Source organism: Panthera tigris, chromosome B1 (genome assembly GCF_018350195.1).
Source record: "Panthera tigris isolate Pti1 chromosome B1, P.tigris_Pti1_mat1.1, whole genome shotgun sequence".
NCBI classification, from domain to species: Eukaryota; Metazoa; Chordata; class Mammalia; order Carnivora; family Felidae; genus Panthera; species Panthera tigris.
The window spans coordinates 168,985,090-169,009,857 of record NC_056663.1 but is presented as its reverse complement, the minus strand read 5'-3'; the positions used below and the strand labels follow the sequence as shown (position 1 = coordinate 169,009,857).

Here is a 24,768-nt window from a genome sequence, read left to right as displayed (position 1 = left end):
AGCCAACAAGTGCTATCAGAAGCAATGGAGAACTGTAAGATAAGCTATCAAGGAAAAGGTGGTTCTGAGCAGAGGAGAAGGTTCTAGATTAAGAGTTTTTAACATGGAGACCACCGATAAGCTTTAGGGGACTCAAGAACCCTTGGGAATATCCTGGAAAATCCTGAGTGTCTGTTCATCTAGGGAGACAGTCCCTAGTTTGTATAGGATTCTGAGTGGTTCTCACCCAAGAGTTAGAATCACTCTTGTAATAGGAGTCAACACAGACTAAGTCTGCTGCAGGAACAATCTAATCCTGAGATCTTGGTAGCTTAAAGCCACAGTTGGTTCTCACTCATGAAGTTATTGCCCCTTCCAGCTCCTGTCAGACAACAGACACTTGTTCAGAGTTTACTCTGCTCAAAGGCTCCCAGGTAGGATCCCAGAGAGGGAGGGAAGCAGGTCCCCTGGACATCCCATGTCCTTCCCTCTGGGGCAAGTTCCTCACTTTTCCTTATCCATCAGATTCTCACCCTCATTGCAGGCAAGGAGGGGACAGAAACTTGGTGGGGAAGTGGCAGCAAGGTTGAGAGGATAGATTCTATGGATAAATTGGAACAGATAGTTTGAAATGTTTTTGTTGGTTTGGGGCAGGGACAAGGGACATAGATGACAGGAAGGGATAAAGGAGGTGTCATTTCTTTTTTTTTTTTGTTTTTAATTTTTAACATTTATTTATTTTTGAGAGACAGAGAGAGACAGAGCATGAGTGGGGGAGGGGCAGAGAGAGAGGGAGACACAGAATCCGAAGCAGGCTCCAGGCTCTGAGCTGTCAGCAAAGAGCCTGACACGGGACTCGAACTCACAAACCACAAGATCATGACCTGAGCTGAAGTCAGATGCTGAACCGACTGAGCCACCCAGGTGCCTGGAGGTGTCTTATTTCTGAAGTTAGATATTGAACACCACTACTGATGTTCTGGGAAGCATTCTAATATAAACTGGAATTCACCTATTTTCAGATAGAAATAGCTTTTAATAATAAAGCACTGTTAAATGAACTTTCAGAGATAAATGCAAAGACAAGAAGGGAAAAAGAGGGGGTTGATGGTGGTAGAGAATAAGCATACCAGAAAAGCTGAGCTAAAGGAAGATGTAACTAAGATACAACTTAACCCTAGGCTTCCTGACAGCCAAAGCAGAAAGGGAGACACCAATAAGAAATTTGGAAAACATGGTTTTAGGGGACTGCATTATTTTGATATTCATTTAGGCACTGCTGGGAAATAGCTGCATGAACTTGAGCAAATTACTAGAATTTTCCGGGCCTTACTTTTCCTTAAGTGATGGTAATTGCCTATTGAATCAGAAGATCTTGAAATTCCTTCTGTCCATAACTTCTCAATCATTATTACTAGACCTTTCAGGGAAAGGGCTTGTTTTATACTTTTCACTAGGATTATACACTTTTTCATTAAACAATGAAAATACACTTTTTTATTAAACAAGTATTTATAGTTCCTTGTAAATTCATGAGAATTTTCCCCATTAAATATCCCTAAAGAGCAATGTGACAGAGTTCCCCAATCTTTACCAATTCTAGAGCTATCATATATTTCATATATCATATGCCTAGTTTTGGCTTTGACATTCTTCTGTAATCACAGAAAAACAGTCTACCCAAAAATACACCAGAAACTGAAAGGGTAATTATTTAGCACAAAATGCTAATAGAAAATACAATACAACCCACAATCAAACACGTTATTATGTTTTTTTTTTTTTCAGTTGAATTGAAAATGCTTCTCTGTTGCCAGGAAGGAGAATGAATCATTGTCACTGGTACAAGAAAAGAGACAGAGTAGAAGACATTCATACCTCTGTTCCTCGGATCTCCCCAGGGCCTGAATTCCTCCTTAGCATCTGGCAGAGGCTGAAGAGTCTCTGTTTTCAGTCTCTTATTATTGGGAAGAGGACCCTAGGTTTTAAAAAAGTGCCCGTATTTACAGTTACATATTCTGGCCCCTGTGCTTCTATTCAAGCACACAGCCTACTATTTGTTATATTTCATTTTCATCAGTGTATTCTTAAATATTTTTGTGCCTTGATGAATTTTGACTTTTATAACTAAAGAAAGTAAACAAAATCAGGATCAGTCTAGTCTATAACATTTTTGTGAGATGAGAATGAATGTTTATATCTTAAAGCTATATTTCAAAACTATTGCATAAGCCAATTTATTAAAATTTGACATTTAATAAGTACAAAGACTCAGATTCTATTTTAGACATATTTCATTCCATCTTATTGATGATTGATCAATTGAAGCATTGTTTCTTAAACATCAGGACCAATGCGGGGCACCTGGATGGCTCAGTCAGGTGAGTGTCTGGCTCTTGATTTCAGCTCAGGCCATGATCTCAGGGTTTGTGGGATCAAGCCCTGCGTCAGGCTCTGTGTTGACAGTGTGGAGCCTGCTTGGGATTCTCTCTCCTTCTCTCTTCCCCTCCCCTGCTTGCTCTCTCTCTTGAAAATAAATAAACTTACACACACACACACACACACACATACACACACACACTAAAACACATAAAGACCAACGAATAGGGAGGGTTGTTAGCAGAGGCATTGAGACTGTGTCTCTAATGAGTTTTAGTACTAAATATGAACCAAGACTTGCCTGGAACCCAGAAATTGCACAAATGTTCATCTGTGCATTCTTTGCAGGATTTCAAGTGGCAGACTTCTCAGGCCATATTGAACGATAAATTATAGTTTGACCAGCCAGAGCTGGACAGAGTTAAGAGGTAGTTGCTGTGTTAGCCTAATTGTTGTAACTTTTTTCTGTCTTGAAAGTCCTACAGATACTACGACCTTCAAAGATGAGTTTTATTGAAGTAGGTAAAACCTATTCTTCTTACCTGTAGTTGGACTGCCTGGATTTGGACTGCCTGGATTAGTACCTTGGCTTCACCACTCCACCACTACTAGCTCTGTAACCTTGGGAAGCATCAGTTTACTCATCTGTAGAATGGGAATATTAGTTTACCTCAGACTCATTAAGAAGATATAGTGATTTTAGTAAAACACTTAACCTACTGACTAAATAAATATTAACTATCCCAATTTATTGAGAACTATAAGGTCACTTATGTAAAGAAGTCAACTCTCAGGATGTCAATGAGGTGGGACCAAAGAGCTCCATTATCAAATGTGCCTCATGTCCTCCCTGTGTCCTTTCTCCACTTGGCTTGGTGTCCCAGCATGTCAACTTGTATGGACATGAATGGGTTCCCTGCCTTCCGGTTTCCAGTTGCTTTCAGCTAGAGGGGAGCAGCAGAAGGAGTTGGAAAAGAGGAGGGAGGTCAACATACTGACCCTCCAGCTCCCTCCCTACAGGCTCTGCCAAGTCTAACCATGTCTCTTACATGGAGATCACATTTCCTGGCGGGGAGCCTTCCCTACACGGTCCTAATTCCAGTGCTAGCACTCACTCACCCTACCCCTCCAGGCTAATGACAGCACCCTGCTGGTCCCAGGTCTGGACACTACACTCTCCCTTGTCATTTCAGTCCATCCTGCCTACACCTTTTTACCAAATGTCTTTATTAAACACTTCTCAGATCAAGTGGGCTGTTTCCGGACAGGTTGAAACACCAGGTATGTACCACTACGACTGTGTCTATGAGAGGTCTGAATGACAGCTTTAAGAAGGGGGAATAAAGGAAAAAAGAAAAAAAAGTAATTCAACAAGGCTTTGGGAGTATAATAAATCATATATGAATAAATCTCTCCCTGACTTGGCATGTACTTTGGCAGAGACAGTCAAATTGAATTGTCTTGGTGATAGAGACACAGGCTCAGTAGTACTTATTTTCTCTCATTTTATGCCTGATTAAGCTTTTTGTATACAGCTCTATTTGGAGGAACAAGTTGCTCAGTGGAACTTGGGGTTTTCTCATAATTCACAATAGGTTTTTGTCATTTTCCTCCAAACAGGTACCCAGCCATTGGCTGTACTCCTTTGGTTCTTAGGATATGGTCCTTATAGTGCCAGATGCATCAGCCTTTTAATAAATAGGCTGTGCGAATGTATAATCAACTTTAAAGGGATTACATCATAATACATTCCATTCCTTAATTATGTAAACTGTGTACTGATCAGCATACTCTAAAATTGGCCTACCTAGCATTTTGACAATTCAGAATATTTCATTTTATAAATGGAGCCATATAAATGTGGCCATTTTGCCTGGTGTCTTGTAGCATATTTTCAAGGTTCATCCATGTGGTATGGTAGTAGGTATTGGTATTTCACTCCTTCTTTTATGGCTGAATAATATTCTGCCATGTGGCTACACCACATTTTTTTAACACCATATTTTGTTTATCCATTCATCAACTGATGGACATTTGGGTTGTTTCCATTTTTGGTCATTACAAAGAATGCTCCTGGGAACATCTGTATACAAGTTTTTGTGTAGACTAGAATTGCTGGGTCACATGTTAACTCTGTATGTAACTTGTCAAGCAACTGCGGGACTGCTCTTCAAAATGACAAGGTTTCAGTATCTCTGTATCCTTGCCAACATTTGTTATTGTGTGTCATCTTCACTGTAGCCATCCTAGAGAAGTGGTATTTCATTGTGGTTTGGTTTACATTTCCCTAACGACTAATGATGTTGAACCTCTTTTCATGTGCTTATTGGCCATTTATACATCTTCCTTGGAGAATGTGTATTCATCCTTTGCCCGCCTTTAATTGGGCTATTTATTGAGTTACAAGTTCTATATATTCTGACTACGAGTCTATCACACATATGACTTGCAAGTATTTTCTCCTAGTCTGTGGGTTGTCTTTTCATTCCTCATAGTGTTCTCTGAAGCACAAAAGTAATGAAGTCCAGTTAATTGTTTTTGATGTTGCTTATGCTTTTGGGTTTCACATATGGACAGATCCTATTCCCTAATCCAAGATCATGAAGATTTAATAGTTTTCTTCTAATAGTTCTATAATTTTAGCTTTTATATTTAGGTCTATGATCCAATTTGACTAATTTTTTTTGCATATGGTGTTGACATAGGGGTCCAACAGCATTCTTCTTTTTTTTAAGGTAGTCTCTATCCCCAATATGGGGCTCAAACTCATGACCCCCAGATCAAGAGTCACGTGCTCTGAGCCAGTTACCCCTCTTTTTGATGAGGAGATGATGTGGTCCCAGCAACATTTGTTGAAAAGACTATGCTGGGGCGCCTGGGTGGCTTGGTCGGTTGAGTGTCCGACTTCGGCTCAGGTCATGATCTCACAGTCCGTGAGTTCGAGCCCCGCGTCGGGCTCTGTGCTGACAGCTCAGAGCCTGGAGCCTGTTTCAGATTCTGTGTCTCCCTCTCTCTCTGCCCCTCCCCTGTTCATGCTCTGTCTCTCTCTGTCTCAAAAATAAATAAAAATGTTAAAAAAAAAAAAAAAGACTAGGCTTTCCCCATTGAACTGTCTTGGCTCTTTGTTAAAAATCAACTGAACATAAATATAAGGATGTATATATGTTGGCTACCTGGGTTCCTTGCATTTCCCTATGAATTTAGGATCAGCTTGTCAATTTCTGCAAAGAATTCTGTGATTTGGATAGGAATTCCATTAAATCTGTAGATCATTTCCAGTATTGCCATCTTAAGTCTTCCACTCCATTATCATTATGATCTAGATCTTTTAAACTTCCTTCCAACTGATGTTCTGTAGTTTTCAGTGTATAAGTCTGGCACTTATTTTGTTAAATTTATTCTTCAGTATATTATTCTTTCCAATATTATCGTAAGTAGAATTGTTTTCTTAAATTCATTTTCAAGTCGTTTTTTGCTGGTGTTTAGAAATACAATTAATTCTTGACTCTCATATCTTGCAACCTGGATGAATTTGTTCCTAATACTTTTTAAAGTGTTTAAATCTGAAGCTTTACCCTATGTGTCTGGGGTAAATATTCAAAATATTTGAGAATATTTGATTACATATTTTTAATGTTTATTTTGGAGAGAAAGAGAGGGAGACCGAACGCGAGTCGGGGAGGGGCAGAGAGGGAGACAGAGATTCTGAGGCAGGCTCCAAGCCCTGAGATGTCAACACAGACCCCGACGTGGTAAACTCACGAACCATGAGACCATAACCTGAGCTGAAGTTGGACACTTAATTGAGCCACCCAGGTGCCCCTTGGTTACATATTTTTAAGCTCGTTACTTAATAATCCTCTTTTAATGCTTTAGAATAATGAAATAATTTAAATTCCATTTTAATTGGTATTCCAATTCAAACCCAGATTATTTGGATCAAATTACTGCTTCATCCAAAACTGGTTGAAATGTTGCATCTTGTGGTGAAAAAAAATCACATCTTTATGTTTCCCCTAAAATGAAACAAGTGTTTTTAGCTTTTACTTAGTCTGATTTATGAAATAACATTTATTCAAATTTATTATTCTATAATGGTTGATATGCCTGATGTATATTTTATGCAATAACTAAAGTGGGAAGCCACAACCATGCCACCCTATTTAGCCAGAACTATTTTGTTTTTGTATTCAGATCACTGTTCAAAAACCATAAGCAATCAACATTGTTCATTTTTAAAGGTCATGAGTAACAGCTGTAGGATTTTCTCCTCCTTGGTAGAATGGCTCTGTTGAGTAGGAAACAAGTGTGCTTGAAGTATAAATGTACAAAATAGCAGGCATAAGTCCTCCTGGATTCCATGCCTCTCTTAGATCGTCATTAGTTGTCTCTTTCATTCACTAGATTGCATGACTTTTCTGGATGATTTTTGGTCTGTTCTCTGACATAAGTTGAGTATCTTGTATTTGGGTATTAAGTATGTAATATTTTCTTGGCATTCCAAGACAGGCAGAAAAGCCTTAGCTTCAGGGGGCATAATGTTCTTTTCAAAAAAAAAAAAAAACAAAAAAAAAAACCAAAAAACCACCACCACCCAGAAAACGTTCTTCAATGAATTGGGAGAAAGACGCAAAAGGCAAGTTGAAACACTTAACAGAGACTTGACATTTATTGTGCAATTTTATCTCCAACAGAACATGTGGCATTCTAGAGGTATATGAGGTCATAAAATCAATACTCCAATTAGAACACCTGAAATAATTGGCTCTAGTAACAAATGTTTCTTATAATTAAAAATATTGAATGTTTAAAAAACTCTTATAACATTTTAAGTTCCTAAAAGAAATGTGCCTAACACTTAAAAAACAACTTACTTTTCTATATAAATTGTTCACAAAAAATTCTTGCTAGTCTATATTACACTATGCATTTATAGTTTTATTAACATATCCCTAGTGGGTATTAATTCTACACAGTACAATCCAATAGAAATTATTCATAGAGAATCAACAAGACTCCAACAATAAAAATATTAGGATCAATGGATCTGTCACAGTTTCTCCACAAGTGTTCATCATAGAAAATAGAGTAAAGGCAAGTTGGCCCCAGCGTTAGGCTGCTACATGAAGTTCCAGAGAGGAGAGACACAGAGGCAGTGCTTACACTGGGCAGGGGCAGGCTGGACCAGTGACCTCGACAGTTTCAGGACCCATCACACGGTCTGGCATGCCCTGTTCCCAAGAAACACAAGCCAGGCCCGCGTGGCCTTGGCAGGCTCTTGAACTTAAACACAGCCAAAGAGATGTTAAAGCCATAACTACAGGAAAGAGTTGACAGATTACTGTATTTTCCTACAAAATCTTCACAACAGTTCTCACAGTGAAATCGTAAATTAAATCCCTTTCTTCCAAACCAGACTCATCAATCTAAGGCTACAAATACAACAAATGTGAAAAGTGAATGAAACATTAGCTCACTGATGCCCAGTGTCATTTCTAACATTTAGGAGTTCCCAAAGAGTATCACTTCACTGAGTTCAAATTTTTGCTTTTATATCCCTGCATTTTTGTACAGGAAATCTACAAAGCAGATGTGAACAAAGTAGCAATTTTAATTTATTCACTACTTAAAAATTTTTTCTAGTCTTTAACATGGAATCTTATGTAAGTCATGTCTTATGCAGAAACCTGGGCAGTTACCAGAGGATATATGGTTTATAAGGTCCTATTTAAGCATCAATGTATTTTAAAGGTGGTTTTTAATAACACAAATATCATCTTTCCCTTGATGCCATAAATTAAACAAAATCCATCCCAAAGTGTTGATGGGATCTGAGAACTTTACTTTGACTACTGGAGAAAACTGAAGTAGTCACCCTCCTTATTACTAAGCCCAAAGTGATCCTCTTATTAGCTGAGTACCTTGAACAGTGTCCTTATCAATACACTGGGATAATAACAGGAACTTACAGCCTCAGAGGATGGTCAGGAGGGTTAAAAGGAGAGAATGCATTAAAGTGCTTAGTGAGTACCTGGTGCACAAGAACTCAATGAGTATCAGTTGTAGTTACTGCTGTTGTTGTTAGTGGTTTGGGATGAGCCTAAATAGTTTTCCAATGTGGCCAAGACCCACGTGGGGCCATTTATACTGTGGCAATTATTCTGAAAATGAACAGGTTTTTTAATGAGTCTCCTCAGCAGATAGATCTTCATTACAATTTGGGGAATTGTGATTCATAAACACCTAGACCTTGTATCAGCCAACTATGGATGGTCACGAGGAAAATGAATGTGGCCATTTTACCACAAAGATTTGGTGATTTAGTGGTTCAACAGCCAAACTAACCAAGCTGGTCATTAGGTGACCTGGACAGAGTCCAGTCCTCTCAATGCTTCTTGCAACTGAATACACTGTAGAGGGTAAAAGTGGTCTCTAATGCATAGATATTATCAGTTATGGTTTTGAATTTTACACACCAAGAGGCACGTACTGACAGGTCGTTACTTTTGCACTTCACACTGGTATCAATCCTTCACTCTCTAAAAAAACAACCTAAATAGAAGACCCAATGCCATTGGCTGCCAATGCAAGTAACTTTGCAGAGGGCCATCAGCTGGGTAACATTTTTCTATTATTCCAAGAGATTATTCCAAGTTATTCCAAGGGAAGAGATCTTCATTCAGTCGTTATATGACTGAAAGAAGCCATCACTGTGTTTACAATAATATACCAGAGCGATACATACCGCTGTTTAGACACATTTACATTAGAGTTCTGACTCAAGCGTTCTAGTTGACATGTTTTGCCAGGCAGCTACGGCAAGTGTCGCCACATTAAACATACACCAGCAAGACTGTGCAAAATCATTCTCTATTATATTTCTAGAAATTGGTATGTAAGAGTTGTCAAAAATTACAGATCTGCACTGTCAAACGACATAGCACTGAATGAGAAAAGTTACGTTTAAGTATTTCCTAAAAATAAAGTTACCCAAGAATGGGATTTTAACAAATGACTGAAATCTAAGAAAAAAACGAAGGAGGTAGTGAATGGGTATTGGGTTTAGATTCTAGAGCACGGGTTTGACAGAATCCAAATGAGAGCAAATGTATGTTTGCTTTTCTGAAAATAGTGCCTGTTTCATCTCGCAGGACGCTCCCTCCATTTTCTGAGAGCAACAGAAGGGAGGACAAGACATTAAAGGTGGCAGGAAAATGGAGAAATCCTGAACCTGTGGATTCTCAAGTTTGGATTATCGTCTAGACTCTGGATATTACAGGAACAGCTACTGGACTTTAAAAACCATTCTATCCACATCTGACACGTGGGGTAGTCAGACCAAATAATACATCGTGACGCTTTATACCCCTATAATCCTGATAAATCTTTTAGTCAATGTATTTATAACTGATGAAGAGCCAAGAAAGATCCACAATATAAATTCACTTACTTGCTCTACAGCTGTGAAACAGTTACCAAAGGAAAGGGCAGCAATTTTTTGCGGACATTGTCATTACCCTCCTACATTCCTGGTGAAACCTTACACAAATGGTGACAGTAACCTAAACCCTGAGGTGGAAACTGGGGGTGTAACAGAGAGATGCCCAGGGTCAAGGGCTGGATGTAATATTTTCAAGTAAAAAGTACAAACTTTAATCTTTACAGATTTCCTTCAAAGCATTTAGCATGGGGGTTAAAACCATGAGATTGTGAACAGCGCATCTTGAAGACACTGTGAGAAACGTGCCTCTAGTAAAAGTGCTCACACGACAGTGTTCCCCTCCATGTGTTCCGGGCCTACATCCTCTGATAGGGATCACTGAGGTTATCCTGAGCCCAGCAGAACTGCATCTGGGGCTCCAGGTCAGTTTGAAAAGTAGGCATATACTCTTTGTCACAGGATTTTAATTTGGGAAAACACAAGACACATTAAGACACTGTCACTGTTGAGGACTCCTCAGATAGCTGGGATTAGGGGCTACAGCCAGTACTGATAAAAATGCCAAGTTTAGTCTTTCCTGTCAGGCCAGCCCTGTGACCTCCTTCTGTCATCAAGGAAGTGGAGCATAGCTGCATCCTGAGCTGTTTTCACTCAATCCATTTTACACCAACAACAGAATGACTCAAGGAGGGTTCCAAAAGCTGACATGAGACTAAGTTTCTATCCATGAAAGCAATCGGTCCAATTGACATGTAGAAAATCAACTCAAGAAAACAAGCAACATCTTAAGGACTTCAAAGAGATCAATAGAAAGACAGAGCAGTGAGTTCTTGGTGGTGAGCTTTTAAAATCTGGCTCCATAGAGGCCACACTGGTCTTACAAAAATAAGTGAACATCGCTCGCAAGCCCTGATTTACAAATCGGGTGACCATGCAGGCAACCGCCATGAAGCAGGTTAACATAGCAGCCTTAAAGCTCAAATGGTGGCATGGACCAGACTTGAAGGAGAGGACATGGCAGAATATCCAAGCAGATGCTGTGCCACAGCCCAAGTGACCATCAGCATCTGGCTAAAGGAACACAGCTAGCGCGTGAAGGATGTAGTGGGACACCTGACCCGGGGCACATACTCTTAGGTACCAGGCCCGGGAGAAGCATTACAACTGGCTGTGTGATGTGAGTAAGCCAGTCATCTTTCTGGGACTTGGTTTCCCCATGCGCGTAAGAGATGGCCAACCTGTAGTTCCAATACTTTGGAATCTGTGAAGTACTGGAAAACAGCTGATAGACAAATAATCCACCTGGGATGGTGGGAAGGGAGGGAGACCAGGTGTGCCTGTGGAGCAAAGGCTGTGAGCAACCATGTAGCTTGGGAGCAGAGCTACCCAGTAGCCTTCTCGGGTGATGATAATTACAGCCAAACAGAAAGTTCCTGTCACGCTCTCTCACAGCAGTGGTGCGAGTCCTAGATCTTTAAACACGTCAACACGTAAGGCTACAGAGAGTGAGGGCAGAGAGGCTCTCCTCATCACCCACACTCAAGACCAGCATGACACAGAGCTCCACCATGATGGGCAGATGTGAAGACATGCCGAATTCTGAAGCTTGCAAGAAAACGTACGAGTTGGAAGTTTTTTTAAAAGCAGTAGTCAAATATTATTGCTAAAGGAAAAAAAGGACATTGAACGCAGCACTAAGGGTAACTGAAACCTAATGCAAAAAAGCAAAGGTAAGATGGAAATACAGATAATAATTTTCTTCTGGCCAAGATTTCCTCTCACCAAAGAATCTTGTAAGGCGTGGACTTCTCAGACCTCTAAAAACTTTTCAAAAAGTCTCTTTCTTCCGTGGATGGCCAAAGAACAGTTGTTACCTGGTTCCCAACCAACATCACATTTGCCCTTATCATTTCTTTTACTTACAAATGTTAGCTAACTTGCCCAAAACGGGATTGAAATATTAGTTCTCCCCACACCACTGAACAGATCTGACAAAGAACCATCTCTATGAACACTAAAGTTTTTAATGGATATAACTAATAATCATAACAAAAGCTAAAGAAGGACCATTTCCAGGGCCGTGCATACAGCTGGTGCTAAGTACTGAGCATAAAGGGTAACTTACTGTCTCACAGAAAATGGTCACAAAAACCTCCTCTTTATAAATGGATGCTCATAAACTTTCAGTGAATTTCCAACCCATTTTCAAAGCCCTTAGTCATGTTTGTAGAGTGTTAATAACCTGCAGTAACTTCTGCCCATGTAGCCCTATACTCTACAAAGAATGTAACCATCGGATCTGTGTGATGGAGGAAGCCTCTCCTGCCATCCAAATAGGAAGCCCTCAGAAAGATTCTAGCACCTCCACAGTATTTATAGGTAAGGAATGCTCTCAAAGACAGTACTAATTTCCCAGAAGGAGCTCAACAAATTAAACAGGGGAACACAAGTGGGAGTGCTTTAGTGTTAACTTAGCCAGAGCTTGTCGCTCAAGGGAACACTGAGCGGGAAGGAGGCACAAAACATTGGGATGAAACATTTTCATCGGTGACAACAAGTAACAAAAGTTTGGTGCAAATTGTAAAGATCAACTCAGCACAGAGAGACCCTCACATTTCAGAGAAATTACAGACAAGCCTATTGCATAGCTGTCAGAACGGCCTCGAAGCTGTGTGTATACAATTCCAGAACATCTGGTCAATTCAGTGAGTCCCATCAGTCACACCACTTGTTTGCTCTTCAGTGCACCAAACAACTAATTGATTGAAATTCTCATCGCTCAGCCCATCACTCTGGCAATGTGTCAACAGAACCTGAGTTAAGGCCGTGGAAACTGTGGGTCTATGAACCTACAAAATTAAGCATTTGAAGGGGTTTTGGATCCTGGAGGTTTCTTGACTGACATAAAAAGAAAGCTTGCTGTTTGTAAACCCCAGAGGTCATGTAGTGCCTTTCCAATCAACATGGTAGAATTTTAGGGGGTTAAAATAACTGAAAAAGAACCCAGCTGATTTCCAGTTAATCACTGTCTGGCAGTGCCTTTTCTCTGGCTTGTTTTTAATATAGGCTTTATCAAGGTAGAAACAGCACACAATGTCACCTAACCTAGGTCTTCGCTGAGAAGTATGAATTCAAGTCTTTGTAAACTATAGACAACTAATTTGAATTAAAGTAAGAGAATGTTTGTTCATTGTCCCTTAAAATAACTCCATGTCTCTACCTCCTCTCATGGGCAGGGACTCTAACTCAATCTTCTGTGAGGACCAGCTCTGCTCAGAAAGCAGCACTTACTTGAAGATTTCAGACAGCTGACCAGGAGCTCACCTATTCTTTTTACCTCCACTGTCTAGCTAGTAATCATTCCAAATCTCGTTTGTTTCTTTCTATAATATCCCAAAAGTCTGTTGCAGGCTCCAGAGACTTCCCAAATAACCCTAAAATGGATTTCTATTTGGGAAGTATGGCAGTAGGTCAAGAGAGTTAAGGTTAGGGATGTGGAAAGTCTGACAGGAGGACATGCTTTGGACTCTCAGGTGATGATAACAAGACATTGACAACTGGAACTCTTCGGAGGACCAGCTACTACAGTGTAAAGATTTTGTCCACTAATCCCCAGACCCATCCTGGGAATTTTTATTGAAGACCTCATCCTGGGAAGCCTGGTGATCGATCCCTTCATAAAACGAGCCACCGTTGTGCAGGAAAGTCCCTACTGCCCGCCCCTGCCGGGCATGACCCACAGCGTCGCTGAACACTTTGTTTATTTGTTCCTCAGAGGGCATCCACCAGTCGGGGTTGGAGGTACAGTGCATCCTAATGAATTCTGTGGGAATAAACACAACAATAAAGAGAGAGAGAGAGAAACAACTGGTTTTTGCAGAAAATGAAAGACAGGCTGCTTAAACATTTACAGAAGCTCTACAAGAAATCTTTATGGGAAATCCAATGTAATGCTATGATGATGTCACTCCTTAGACTCAACTCACTACATGTAAGTTTTCTACTCATGTGCAAAAGTAAAAATCCTAAGGAACATCTCCTATCGAAATGAAAGGTAAATGTGATCTGTAAGATGTACAAGATACACCACACTTGGTAAGAGTTATGAAGTACATTTCAAACCTATGGTGGCATCTGCTCACATTTTTAGAATGTTAACTATTTCCGGAAACACAGCAAATATTATTGGCATGGTATTCTTTAAGCTGCCACTAATCTGCAGATTAAGTGCAACAGGATTAACAAAATCTCAGTGACTGAGAAACTGCCCAAATTGTAGCTCAGAACAGATTTTCACATTCTCAACATGTATCATAGGTTATGCTTATTTCTCTCATTAGAATGTCCATACATGTACTGACAAATTATTTCTCACATCAGATTTCTTCTAAATACTTAATTTCACCAGAAGGCAATCAGCATGCCTAGAAGGGTACGTATATAGAAAGTAGCCAAGGCTCCCATAAAATAAACTCGGCTTCCAAATGACCTATTCTTCCTGTTTTCTCAGGGGGTCAGGCCACAGGCATAACTCCTACCTGGCTATTTTAATGTGAGCCCTTATAAACCGAAGTGAGCATTTTGAAAAAAGTTCTAAGTCAAACTGTGTTATTTTTGCATAGCTGATTCTAAGTCCAATGTGACTATTATTTACACAGTTTCCTCTCCAACAATGCTCCCTCTACAAGACAATAGATCTGGTTGTAGGACTGGATTTGTCTAAAATTACTGTGTGCAATTCTGGCCCTATCTGCCTTTAGGAGATGCTGATGCTTTTCAAGTACTTGGACCTCAAAAATCTCAAGAACTGAACTATGCTCATCTTAGTAGATAGAGTCTAGCTCAGCCGAGAAGCAGGGGCATCACTGAGTTCACTGGCATTCCCTTCAATTTTGTTCCTGGGGTGAGAACCTCGCTCATCTCACCGGAGTCCCAGCCTTGGTTACCTTCCTCAAGGGAAATAACAATGCTTATTCAGCAACTCATCCTCCAAAACTGCCAGAATCAGATGGCTTATCCTTGGGTGCAAGCCTGGGAAACACTGAAGGCTAACTCCCTGATCCTCTTCTGTCCCCCTCACACCCCTACTGTATTTAGTAAGTATTCAATAACTGTTGTAGTTTCCCGTCGTCTCTGTCCAGACTCTTCACTCCTATCAGCAGGAGAATTTAAAAGCTAAGGAATGAGGACACTGTGACCTTGCAACTCTGAGAATGTGCCCACTCTATGACACCTCTCAACCTCCACCTTCTCCTTAGTGTCTGTTGCTGACACAGGACTTTCTCTAATATTGTGGTAAAGACTATTAAAAACTAAATGCAGAGTTCACTCTGTTACACAGATAGGAAGCATCTTCACAGGCCCTCCTCCCTCTAAGGTCAGACCACCTTCAGGAAGGGTCAACCTAGAGTTTGGTTCCATTTCAGAAAGCACCCTGTTTTCAAAGTGTCCAATGGTCTGAGGTTTCCTTGGCTGTTCTAATCTTGCTCACAACAGGGATGTCCACCTTGGGAATCACCAGGTCTAAACCTTTATGAAAGGGATGCCATCTGGGTCACAGGAAGGCCTTAGGATTTCAGCCTTTGGGACAAGCATATAAACGCTCTAATTGGCTGCCCCTGACACAGTCACCACGTTCTGCCTGTGTATTCTCCACCCATGGGCGGGTGGAAGCCTGTGGCTGTGTCCCAAGGTGAGGCACGAGCTGGAGAACGTAGATTCTGGTCAGCCAACCTGGACTTTGTCAGTGTCACGGTGGGTCAGGCAACATGCTCAGGGCAGCAGCACTGTGCTTTGGGATGCATGTTAATCCCCCAGTTTCACTGACTTGCTGGTTAAAATGTAAACCATTTAGTAAGAATTTCTGGAAAGGGATACAATTGTGAGGCCTCTTGTCCTGACTCCCCTTATAAGCCCCAGGGCAACTTCTTGGAGTACAGTGTTCCCAGGAGCGCCCCAATCTCACAAATGCCTCTGTCACTCTTGGTGAGTAACGCTGTCAGCTCTAATGATGTTGAGAAATAAAGGAAACTCTGGCTTAGTCTGCTAACACCCTGGAAATTTCCATCACCCACTGAGTAGGTGGAATTTTCAGACTGGCCAACAGGCGGTGCTCTGGCTCACCCATGCCTAGGGAACACTGGGGTTTTCATTCCTGGTGGTTTTCTCAAGGATGGGCCACCTGAACCAGAATCACCAGCAATGCATGCCTCTCTCACTCCTACTCCAGACGTGCTAAATCGGAAGCCTGGGGGCTGGGGGAAGGCACTGAGGAATTACAGCTGCTAACAAAATCTACACATGTCTTAGGCACCTGATGTTGCGGAATACTGTGGGCATCCCAGGAGGGAATGCTGGAGTGTCCTTTCTGAAAACAAGGCCTCATCAGTAATGATGTTTCTTCACTGTGATTTCTTCGCCAGGAAATATTTTGATCCCTGTCTCAAGTAAGTTATTAATAAGCTTTTCCAACCAATAAAATTACTAGTGAATTATAAAGGTTAATGTTTGAGCCTTTTGATGTGAATTTGTCATGTGTGAACAGTGTTCCTGGTGGCGCTATAATGTTTCTACTTGTCTAAATCTGTGTTTATTTGCACCTGCTGAATCAACTGTGTAGCTCTTGATTCCTCCTTCTCACCCTCTGCCTGGCCTACCACAGTGTAGATCAGCTGCAAAGTAATCAATTGTTAATACTGAGGAAACGGTAGCATCTAAGTAGTATTTTTAATATAGAAACTTCAAAAATGCTAACAAAATAAAGTTTGATGGGGCCAGGAATACTTTAGGCACCCCGATTTTAAGGGAAATTAATTCTAAATAAATTTAATAAGGAGTTAGGTGCAAGTACTCTTGAGGAGGTAGCTGGCGGGTGGTGGGAGGCACAAGCTGCAAATGGAAATGGGATATATCATTTTACTAATTTTTGGCAAATTCCACGTCCTCCCTTCCTCCGTGCATTTCCCAATGCTCCAGTTTTGCTGGAGGTGGCCTTCTGTGGCAGCAAAGAAACTCTAGATTTAAAGCGTGAAACATGAGGTGCTATGCAATGCTTATGTGCCACTAAGTGAGAACGCCAAGGCTAAAGCAAACGAAGGTGTTTTAAAGAACTTCTCGATACCAAGTAGATGGGCCACATGAAGCCTAGAAAGGTCTCAGCGGAAAAAACCAAAATACAGTAAAGGCTGAACACTTGCACGGGGGAGCCACAGCCAATGCAGTGAAATGAGATCACAGATGGTGACACTGAGCGGAAGGATGCAGTACCTCGGAGGCATGTTACTTTAACTGGATCCAGAGGGCGTCTTTCAGGACCTGTCTCTCCTGACTGCACTGACCTTTTCCTTTTCCCAAGGCCGCATGAGTACTTAAGCTCATCGGTTGTGAAAACAAATCTGATGAGGTATCGAAGGAGCCGTCTCCCATCTTTCTTTGAAGAATTTACCGCCTCGTCCCACTGTTTGCTCGTTATGTAGACAGGATAGTTGTTCAACAGCTGCTTGCTTCCCTGGAAAAGCGAAGTATTTTCTCATTACCTTAACTTAGCCAGCCAGCCAGCCAGCCAGCCAAGGCGATCTCCATTTCAAAGGCAAACATGCTTTTTAACCAAGTGGCTCTGCTGACAATGAACCAGGTACTGAAGAGCACAGGTAATTGCTCACACTGAGAACGGGCACTTTTCAAATTACATTTGCATTTTCTATAACAAGAGCCAATGAGGTATAATGAACACCTTTGAAAGAGGAGCTATTTATAACTTGCATTTTAACAGGTAGGTTAAAATGTGTCAAGATCCAATGACAGGGAACAGTATTTAAATATAACCCGTAACTTTCCTTTTCAATCTATTAAAATATGCAAAAATGACTTTGAAGAGTGTGATCAAACAGGTCTCTTCATCCTTTGGTTGGCGGTTAAGTATTTTTAGAAATGATGCTGGTGGTCTATTTTCATAAGGTATTTATTACTTGTGCTTAATTCGCCTAACACCTGATAGCCACTGCATAACAGTGGAAATGACATTAAAAAGTGAATTTAAAAAAGGGAGAATTGTGAAAACTAAAGAAAAAAAAATCAGTAACGCAAACCAGGTTTCCTCAAATTATAGCTTCTGCAAATGCCACTATGTCAACTCAAAATTTTTCTTCCTTTTCATCTTCTTAATTTATGTCTGCTATAAAATTCCCAGGCTCAATAGCTGCAGTGGGACTAATTACAGGAATTTCTGTAACATTTATAAGCCATGTTTAGTCAATTCCACCTACACAACCATTACTTTAGTTCTGGTTGTCCATAAAATTCTACAGTCCAGGACAAATTAATTAACCCATGATCTTAGTTTTAATGTACTCCTTCCCTAGTAATTAAGGTGTACAAAATAAAGAAAAACTCATTCAGTTTTACAACTCTGCAAATTTACTACAGGTTATAAATTTGGCACTGTTTGGGTCTGATGGGGTTTTATTTCAAAAACTGCTGTTAGTTAAGCACTGAGAAGGGCAAATGGCACAGGACCCAGGAGGACAGACGCAGACAAGACTGTCCCCTAAAGCTGCATGGAATCACACCCGGGGAAAGTCATCACCACACTGGTCACACTTCCTTGAACGAGAAGGAGTGTGGCTCAGGTTCCTTGTTATAAGGGAGGCAGCTGAGGCACACGGTTTATACTCTGAATTTAGACCAGCTGCAGTCTGAACTGAATCTTGGTTCCAGGTGTTATTTGTGTTTCTTGAGCACGTGACTTCAACTGGTTGCACCAAAGTTTCCCTGTTTATAAAATGGGAAGAACTAAATTATCGTGGGTTTAAGACTTGAGTATAGGGGAGCACGAACCAAGACTTGGCTCTGGTGCTGTAAATGATCACAGATGGGCAAGAGTCCAGAGGTTCAAAAAGGGTCCCCTCAGCCCAGGCTGCTCTCTCACAGCCCGGGGTGAGAGATGGAGGGATGATGGGAGTCTGCGGTAGCACAGAGAAGCAAGGAGGAAAGATACAGAATCCAAGAGGGCAGGCAACCATTCCAGTGAGCAAGGGTGTGGGGGACTGAAGAGTCAAGGTGATTCCCAGGTGAAATGGCAGTGTCCTTAACAAAGACAAGGAACAGAGAGAGGGTCACGGCATGGAGGAGATAGATCGCAAGGGAAGAGAATTCTCCTGCTTCCCATGCACAGGGAGGAAAGGGTTTGCCAGGGTTGTGATTAGTGGAGCTCTCAGGACAACAGGGTGGGGCCCGAGGAATGTGGAATCCAGGGCTGGTTGCCTCAGACCACAGATTGTGTCAAAAAGTATTTCTGTGGAAGAACATTACTGATAACTGCCACCATTTACACAATCAGCGATGCACAGACTGAGGCTAGCCCCATGCACTCTGTGGCCTTGGCCCCTTCGCTGCTCACACGTGGTGCTGCCAGTACCCTGGCAGAGCCGGGCTCTGGGGCAAGCCTCAGACAGGTGACCGACATGGAAGCTTCAGCTCTGTCTGTCAAACTAAGGATAATGATCCCCGCTTGCAGGTTTGTGGTGGGGAAACCACCCATCTCCCCACCTGAAGATAAGCCCACGAGGGCTGGGGTTTTTAGTCTGTGCTTTACTCAGTGCCTTATTCTCAGGGCTGAGAACAGTGCCCGACACACAGTAGGTGCAGTGAGTATCTGTACAATGACTGATGCAGTAGATGCTAGTGTGGCTGCTATGAAGCACACGCTCAAGAATCGTGGCTACAATGAAGAGTTCTTTCTTGTTTTCTTTCTCTTTTTACTGCTGCGGCACTGGGACATTTGAAGAGCTTCTGATGAATAGAAATGGGCAGAGTGAAAGATCTTTAAGGAGAGCAACAAAGACAAGGGGCCATTAAAAGCTGGTACTAGGGTCAGAGGGCTTCTGCCAATCCTTAATTTAAGATCATCCTTTCAGTGATGGTCCTTGTAAGTACACCTGTCAGCCTCAGAAAAGGAGACTGAGCAGTGGGTTGTTAAACCTGTTACTTATTTAATGTTGTGCAAGTTTTTTTATTAAAAAATATTTTTAATGTTTGTTTACTTTTGAGAGAAAGAGAGAGTAACAGAGTGAGAGCAGGGAAGGGGCAGAGAGAGAGGGAGACACAGAATCTGAAGCAGGCTCCAGGCTCTGAGCTGTCAGCACAGAGTCTGATGTGGGGCTCGAACTCATGAACCACGAGATCATGACCTGAACCAAAGTCGGACACTTAGCCTACTGAGCCACTCAGGAGCCTCTAATACTGTGCAAATTTTAAAAACAGCTTTCCCGGGGCACCTGGGTGGCTCAGTCGGTTGGGCGTCTGACTTCGGCTCAGGTCATGATCTCGCAGTTCATGGGTTCGAGCCCCACGTTGGACTCTGTGCTGACGGCTCAGAGCCTGGAGCCGGCTTTGGATTCTGTGTCTCCCTCTCTCTCTGACCCTCCCCCATTCATGCTCTGTCTTCTCTCTGTCTCAAAAATAAATAAACGTTAAAAAAATTTTTTTAAATAAATAAATAAATAAATAAATAAATAAATAAATAAATAAAAACAGCTTTCCCTTGGGTGTCTGAGCTCATTGGGCAAGACAGGGTTCCTGTAACTGTTTTGCCAAGGATGTTAAATCCTTTTCCAAGGTCTCACAAGACAAAAGGTGGAACTAGGAACCTGATCCTTGAATTCAGAGCCCACCCCTAAGGCCAGGGTTGAGTCTGTTTCAAGATGAGAGGTGCTGGAGATGAGGGAGCTCAGAAACCAAGGAATGAACTTTCTCAAATCCTTAAAAAGAATCCACTCGTACAGAAGAGCTCAACAGCTCTCCAAAAAATGAAGCTCTCCATAAGTGTAGAAATACCATTTGGAGGTAATTTTCTTAAAAAAAAAAAAAAAAAAAAAGGAAAAGCAGGAAGAAAGTAATTTACAGCCCCAAACAACTCAGATGCTCCCTGTTTTAAGGATGAGATTTACCATACTGTTTTATTTTTTTTTAATGTTTATTTATTTTTGAGAGAGAGAATGTGAGCAGAGGAGGGGCAGAGAAAGAGGGAGACACAGAATCTGAAGCAGGTTCCAGGCTCTGGGCTGTTAGCACAGAGCCCGAGGCGGGGCTCAGACCCAGGGACCATGAGATCATGACCTGAGCCAAAGTCAGATGCTTAACCAACTGAGCCACCCTGGAACCCTGAGATTTACCATACTGCTTTACCATAGTTAATAGAAATAAAATGTGACCAATAATACTGAGAAAATGCCCACATGCCTGAAATGACAGTAAAAACAGCATAATAATGGCGATGATGGGTAATAAAAAAGTTTGAATATTCCTATCCAGAGGAAATGTAGATATGTCCCTTTTTTATGTTTTCATAAATTCTGATTGCATAGTCTCTTCAATTAGCCACCAACAGGTTATTAAACTCTCATCTATAAATCACTTTGAAAAAACCAAAATAAAAAGCATTCATTTAATGCATTCACAGACTCAAACAAATGGAAGACATATTACTTAACATTTAAGTAACTTCTGAATTACTCTTAGGAACAATGTGCTCTGGGAGCACAGAGAGGGTATGGTAATCAGGGAGAACTTCTTGGAGGAAGTGGGCTTTTTAGAAGTGTTTTTCTGTATAACAGAAATGTCAAGTTGGGAAATGTGGACCCTATTCTAGGGAGTAAACAAAGGATTTCAAGCATGTGACATTTATTCTGGAATAAATACTGGTTTAGAAAACTAACTTCCTAGTGTGGAGAAAGGAGAAGAATATGTTGCATAGTCCAGGTAAAAAGTGTGGGGAGAGAGGTAGAGAAAAGAGACACTACTCAATGTAGCTGTGGAACAAGCAGATGTCAGGAATGAGGAAGGAATCAGTAATGCCTGAGAAATTTCTGCCTGGGGTTGTTGCTGCCTTTACTGCAGAGAAAACAGGGGTAGGGATGGGCATTCAGAGGCTATGCCATGAGTTTGAGGGTGCAAGAGCATTCCACTGGTGGTCAGCAGTTGGACACAGTGGCTAGGAGTTGGGGACTGGTGGCCCAGATCTAGATTTGGGACTTGTTAACCTGCATGTAGCTGGTGTTCAGAGAGAGAACATAACTGACTGGAGAAGGGCAGTGGATGGTGAGAGAGGGAGATGAAAGGTGACACTCTGGGGAAATGGTGGATGGAAAAAGACAAGGAAGGAGAAGACAGTCCTGACACTGAGTCCAAGAGAAAGAGCATGGAGCAGAAAGGTGAGGTCCTGGGGATAATGGAAGCTGGAAAAAGGGCCCCTGCACTGGCACTGGGAATGTCCCCAGGGCCACTTGCAGAGGACTCTGGTAAGTAGTCAAGGTGCAGCCAGATTCTTGGGGGCAAAAGAGCAAGTTGGAAACCAAGAATGGAGTAACAAATACAGACCAGTCTTTCAAGTGTTTAATCTCTAAAGAAATGAGGTGGCCATTCTGCAAGTGCCTTCAATGACAGGCACTGGAGACATGGCCCAACCTTCAAGGAGCCTGATGCATGGTGGTGCACAGTGGAAGGGTGGACAGAGACTGCAGTGCGTGATGGAAAGAGAAAGAAAAGATGGTAATGGAGGGAGTGTGGGATCATCAAGGGAAGGCCTAGTTTCATGGTGTTTGATACTCAGAGGAGTGACCCGGTAAATCGGTGCACAAGACAAGGAATAACTGATGGCACAAAGCCCCAGAAGGGGGAGGGGAGCATGGATGAAAGAACAGGCGTGGATGGGTAGCCCCAAGAAGGGGCAGGGGCATGGCTTCCTGGGGGCACCAGGTGTGCCAGAAGGTAGGAATCAGTGCAGCAGAATTCACCGGATTGACTTCAACTTGGTATCGCTTACTTTTTTGCAGAATTCAAGAGAGGGAGGGTGATGGCCCCAGGGACGGGGCACTGGAGGAAAGGGGCAGACACTCTGAAGTAGCTCCTCCAAACTTCAGGGAAAGGGAGTGACTGCCAAACATGTCTCATGCCACAGGTGAGTTTCCGTGTCTTTTCATTCTCTGGTCTATTTTATGTGCAGAAAAGTGGGGAGTGGTGTTTTCTTGTCTATCTTCAGCAGCGAGGCACGGGGTCAGGGTGGGAATGGCAGGTGTGAGGCTGGATCTATGAAGTGGATAGCACAAGGATAGAATTTTTTAATTTTTTAATATTTATTTTTGAGAGAGAGAGAGAGAGGGAGAGAGAGAGAGAGAGAGAGAGAGAGAGTGAGTGAGTGGGGGAGGGGGAGACAGAGAACTTGAAGCAGAATCCAGGCTCTGAGCTGTCAGCACAGAGCCCGATGTGGGGCTCAAACTCACGAACCATGAGATCATAACCTGAGCCAAAGTCAGACACTTAACTGACTGAGCCACCCAGGCGCCCCTTGAGAAAGGAATTTCAAGATGATTTCAACTAGACACAGACAGTATGGAAGGATGTGTGAAGACGAGATGAGAAGGTCCACAGCCTGCTGTCACCAGTGAACAATTCACCTTGCCAAAAGAAGCAAACTACGTAAAAAGAGCTGACATACTGCTATCAATCTAGGACATTTCTAACCTCAGCACCATACGGTGCTGTTGTTACTTCCACTGGATTTAGGTTCTAAAGTATGTATGATTAAAACAACATATTTCAAAACCGAGCCTTGAAAATCTTGTAAAAATGTACCATGTTTAAACTGACATACCATTACGAGCAGAACAGACCCTTTCTCCTACACTTTGGAAGGGGCGGTGGTTGCTCCTACCAAGGTCCAGAGGAAGAAATGCTCATGTTTCAGAGCCCAGGGTCTGGTGAACACCCATCTAAAAATCAAGAAGTGTGGGAGGTGCCTTAGAGCAAGGGGTTTTTTGGAATACTGGCTCTGCCAGAGAAGGGCAGGCTGGTGTTTCCCATTTCAGCCCCTGTGCCGCAAGAATGCCAAAAGACTTGCCTATGCCATTTAAACTGGCATTTCTTTACCGCCCCCTCTCAAGAGTACAGCGTTGAATCTTGGTGAGTCAAGTACACGTATGATCTTCCTCCAAAGTACATGGACTCATAGGTAATAAGCACCACAGACCTCAGAGAGTCAAAAATGTGTCTTGCCGGCCATCTGTTCTGGCGCATCCGTGGAAGCTACTGAGAAGCTTGGCCTGAAGGAAACTTCAGACAGAATGATGTCTACCTTTTTCCCTAGGAACCTACCTCGGCGGGCTGGTCGGCTGGCTGGGGGATCAGGAGCTGGTTGTGATGCTGCAGCACAGTCTTCAAATAATCCAGAACGGTCTGGCAGGGCACTGGGTGGGAGAGATGGCAACGATTACACATTAGCTACCCCGGGACAAGGAAATCAAAAGCTTTAAAGTTTGAAGAGATTTTTGATGTAAACATTTAAATAAAAAAAGACTTATTTTCTAAAGGAAATAGAATCTTCTTTCATTTGACATCCGTAGTTATTTCAGTTTGTAAATACAGAACAGATGCTATGATTTGGGGAGAATTTTTAGGCTCAGCACAATTCACTGAAAACTTTCAAGTCATACTTACTCTAAGATGGATTTGGGTCAATAATATGATCAATGAACCACTCACAGAAGATATGGATCTTGACTTCTTTGACTCAAGTTGTAACATCAGCACTCAGTGATGTTTTTTAAAATCAAGGTACTGCAAACTAATGTTTTGCCAGTTTTTAATTAATAATATAATGCCCAATTTTACTCACAGATTCATTCCTAGCTCTGCAAGCAAGCAGGAATGCCATGCAGTGTAGACCTGCTTCCCAATATGGATACAGCTGGCCAGGGTTTTTACTCATCTGGTCCAATACAGAGTTGGTTATTGTGTATTTCATTAACCGTTGCACTAATCTTTTGAGGTTGAAGCTCATAGATTCATTGAATAATTACCATAAAACTAAACAGATAGTAACCCAACACGGTACATTTTTTGTACCACTGCAGAAATAATTCCTACATCTTAAGATTGATATAAGAGCCATTTCAGAAGTAGTACTAATTGCCTTT

General features: G+C 41.8%; 1 protein-coding gene and 1 long non-coding RNA gene across 4 annotated transcripts in view; one reads left to right on the top strand and one right to left on the bottom strand.

The window, feature by feature from the left end:
* Positions 1-7,008: 7,008 nt before the first annotated feature.
* The window catches only part of BEND4 (BEN domain containing 4), a 38,730-nt gene continuing 20,970 nt past the window's right edge, over positions 7,009-24,768 (bottom strand). For 2 of the 3 annotated variants that reach the window (XM_042984615.1, XM_042984616.1), the window contains 3 exons: positions 23,948-24,039; positions 17,066-17,306; positions 7,009-13,622 (listed from right to left, as the gene is read on the bottom strand). In XM_042984615.1, the coding sequence (XP_042840549.1) occupies positions 13,405-13,622; positions 17,066-17,306; positions 23,948-24,039 (551 nt within the window). In that variant the 3' untranslated portion in view covers positions 7,009-13,404. The remainder of the gene's footprint in view (positions 13,623-17,065; positions 17,307-23,947; positions 24,040-24,768) is intronic. The other variant, XM_042984617.1, reaches the window with a different exon arrangement.
* Positions 13,618-24,025, top strand: LOC122238051. Its single transcript, XR_006217030.1, has 4 exons — positions 13,618-13,790; positions 16,109-16,245; positions 22,630-22,754; positions 23,940-24,025. It is a non-coding gene; the product is annotated as an uncharacterized LOC122238051 (long non-coding RNA).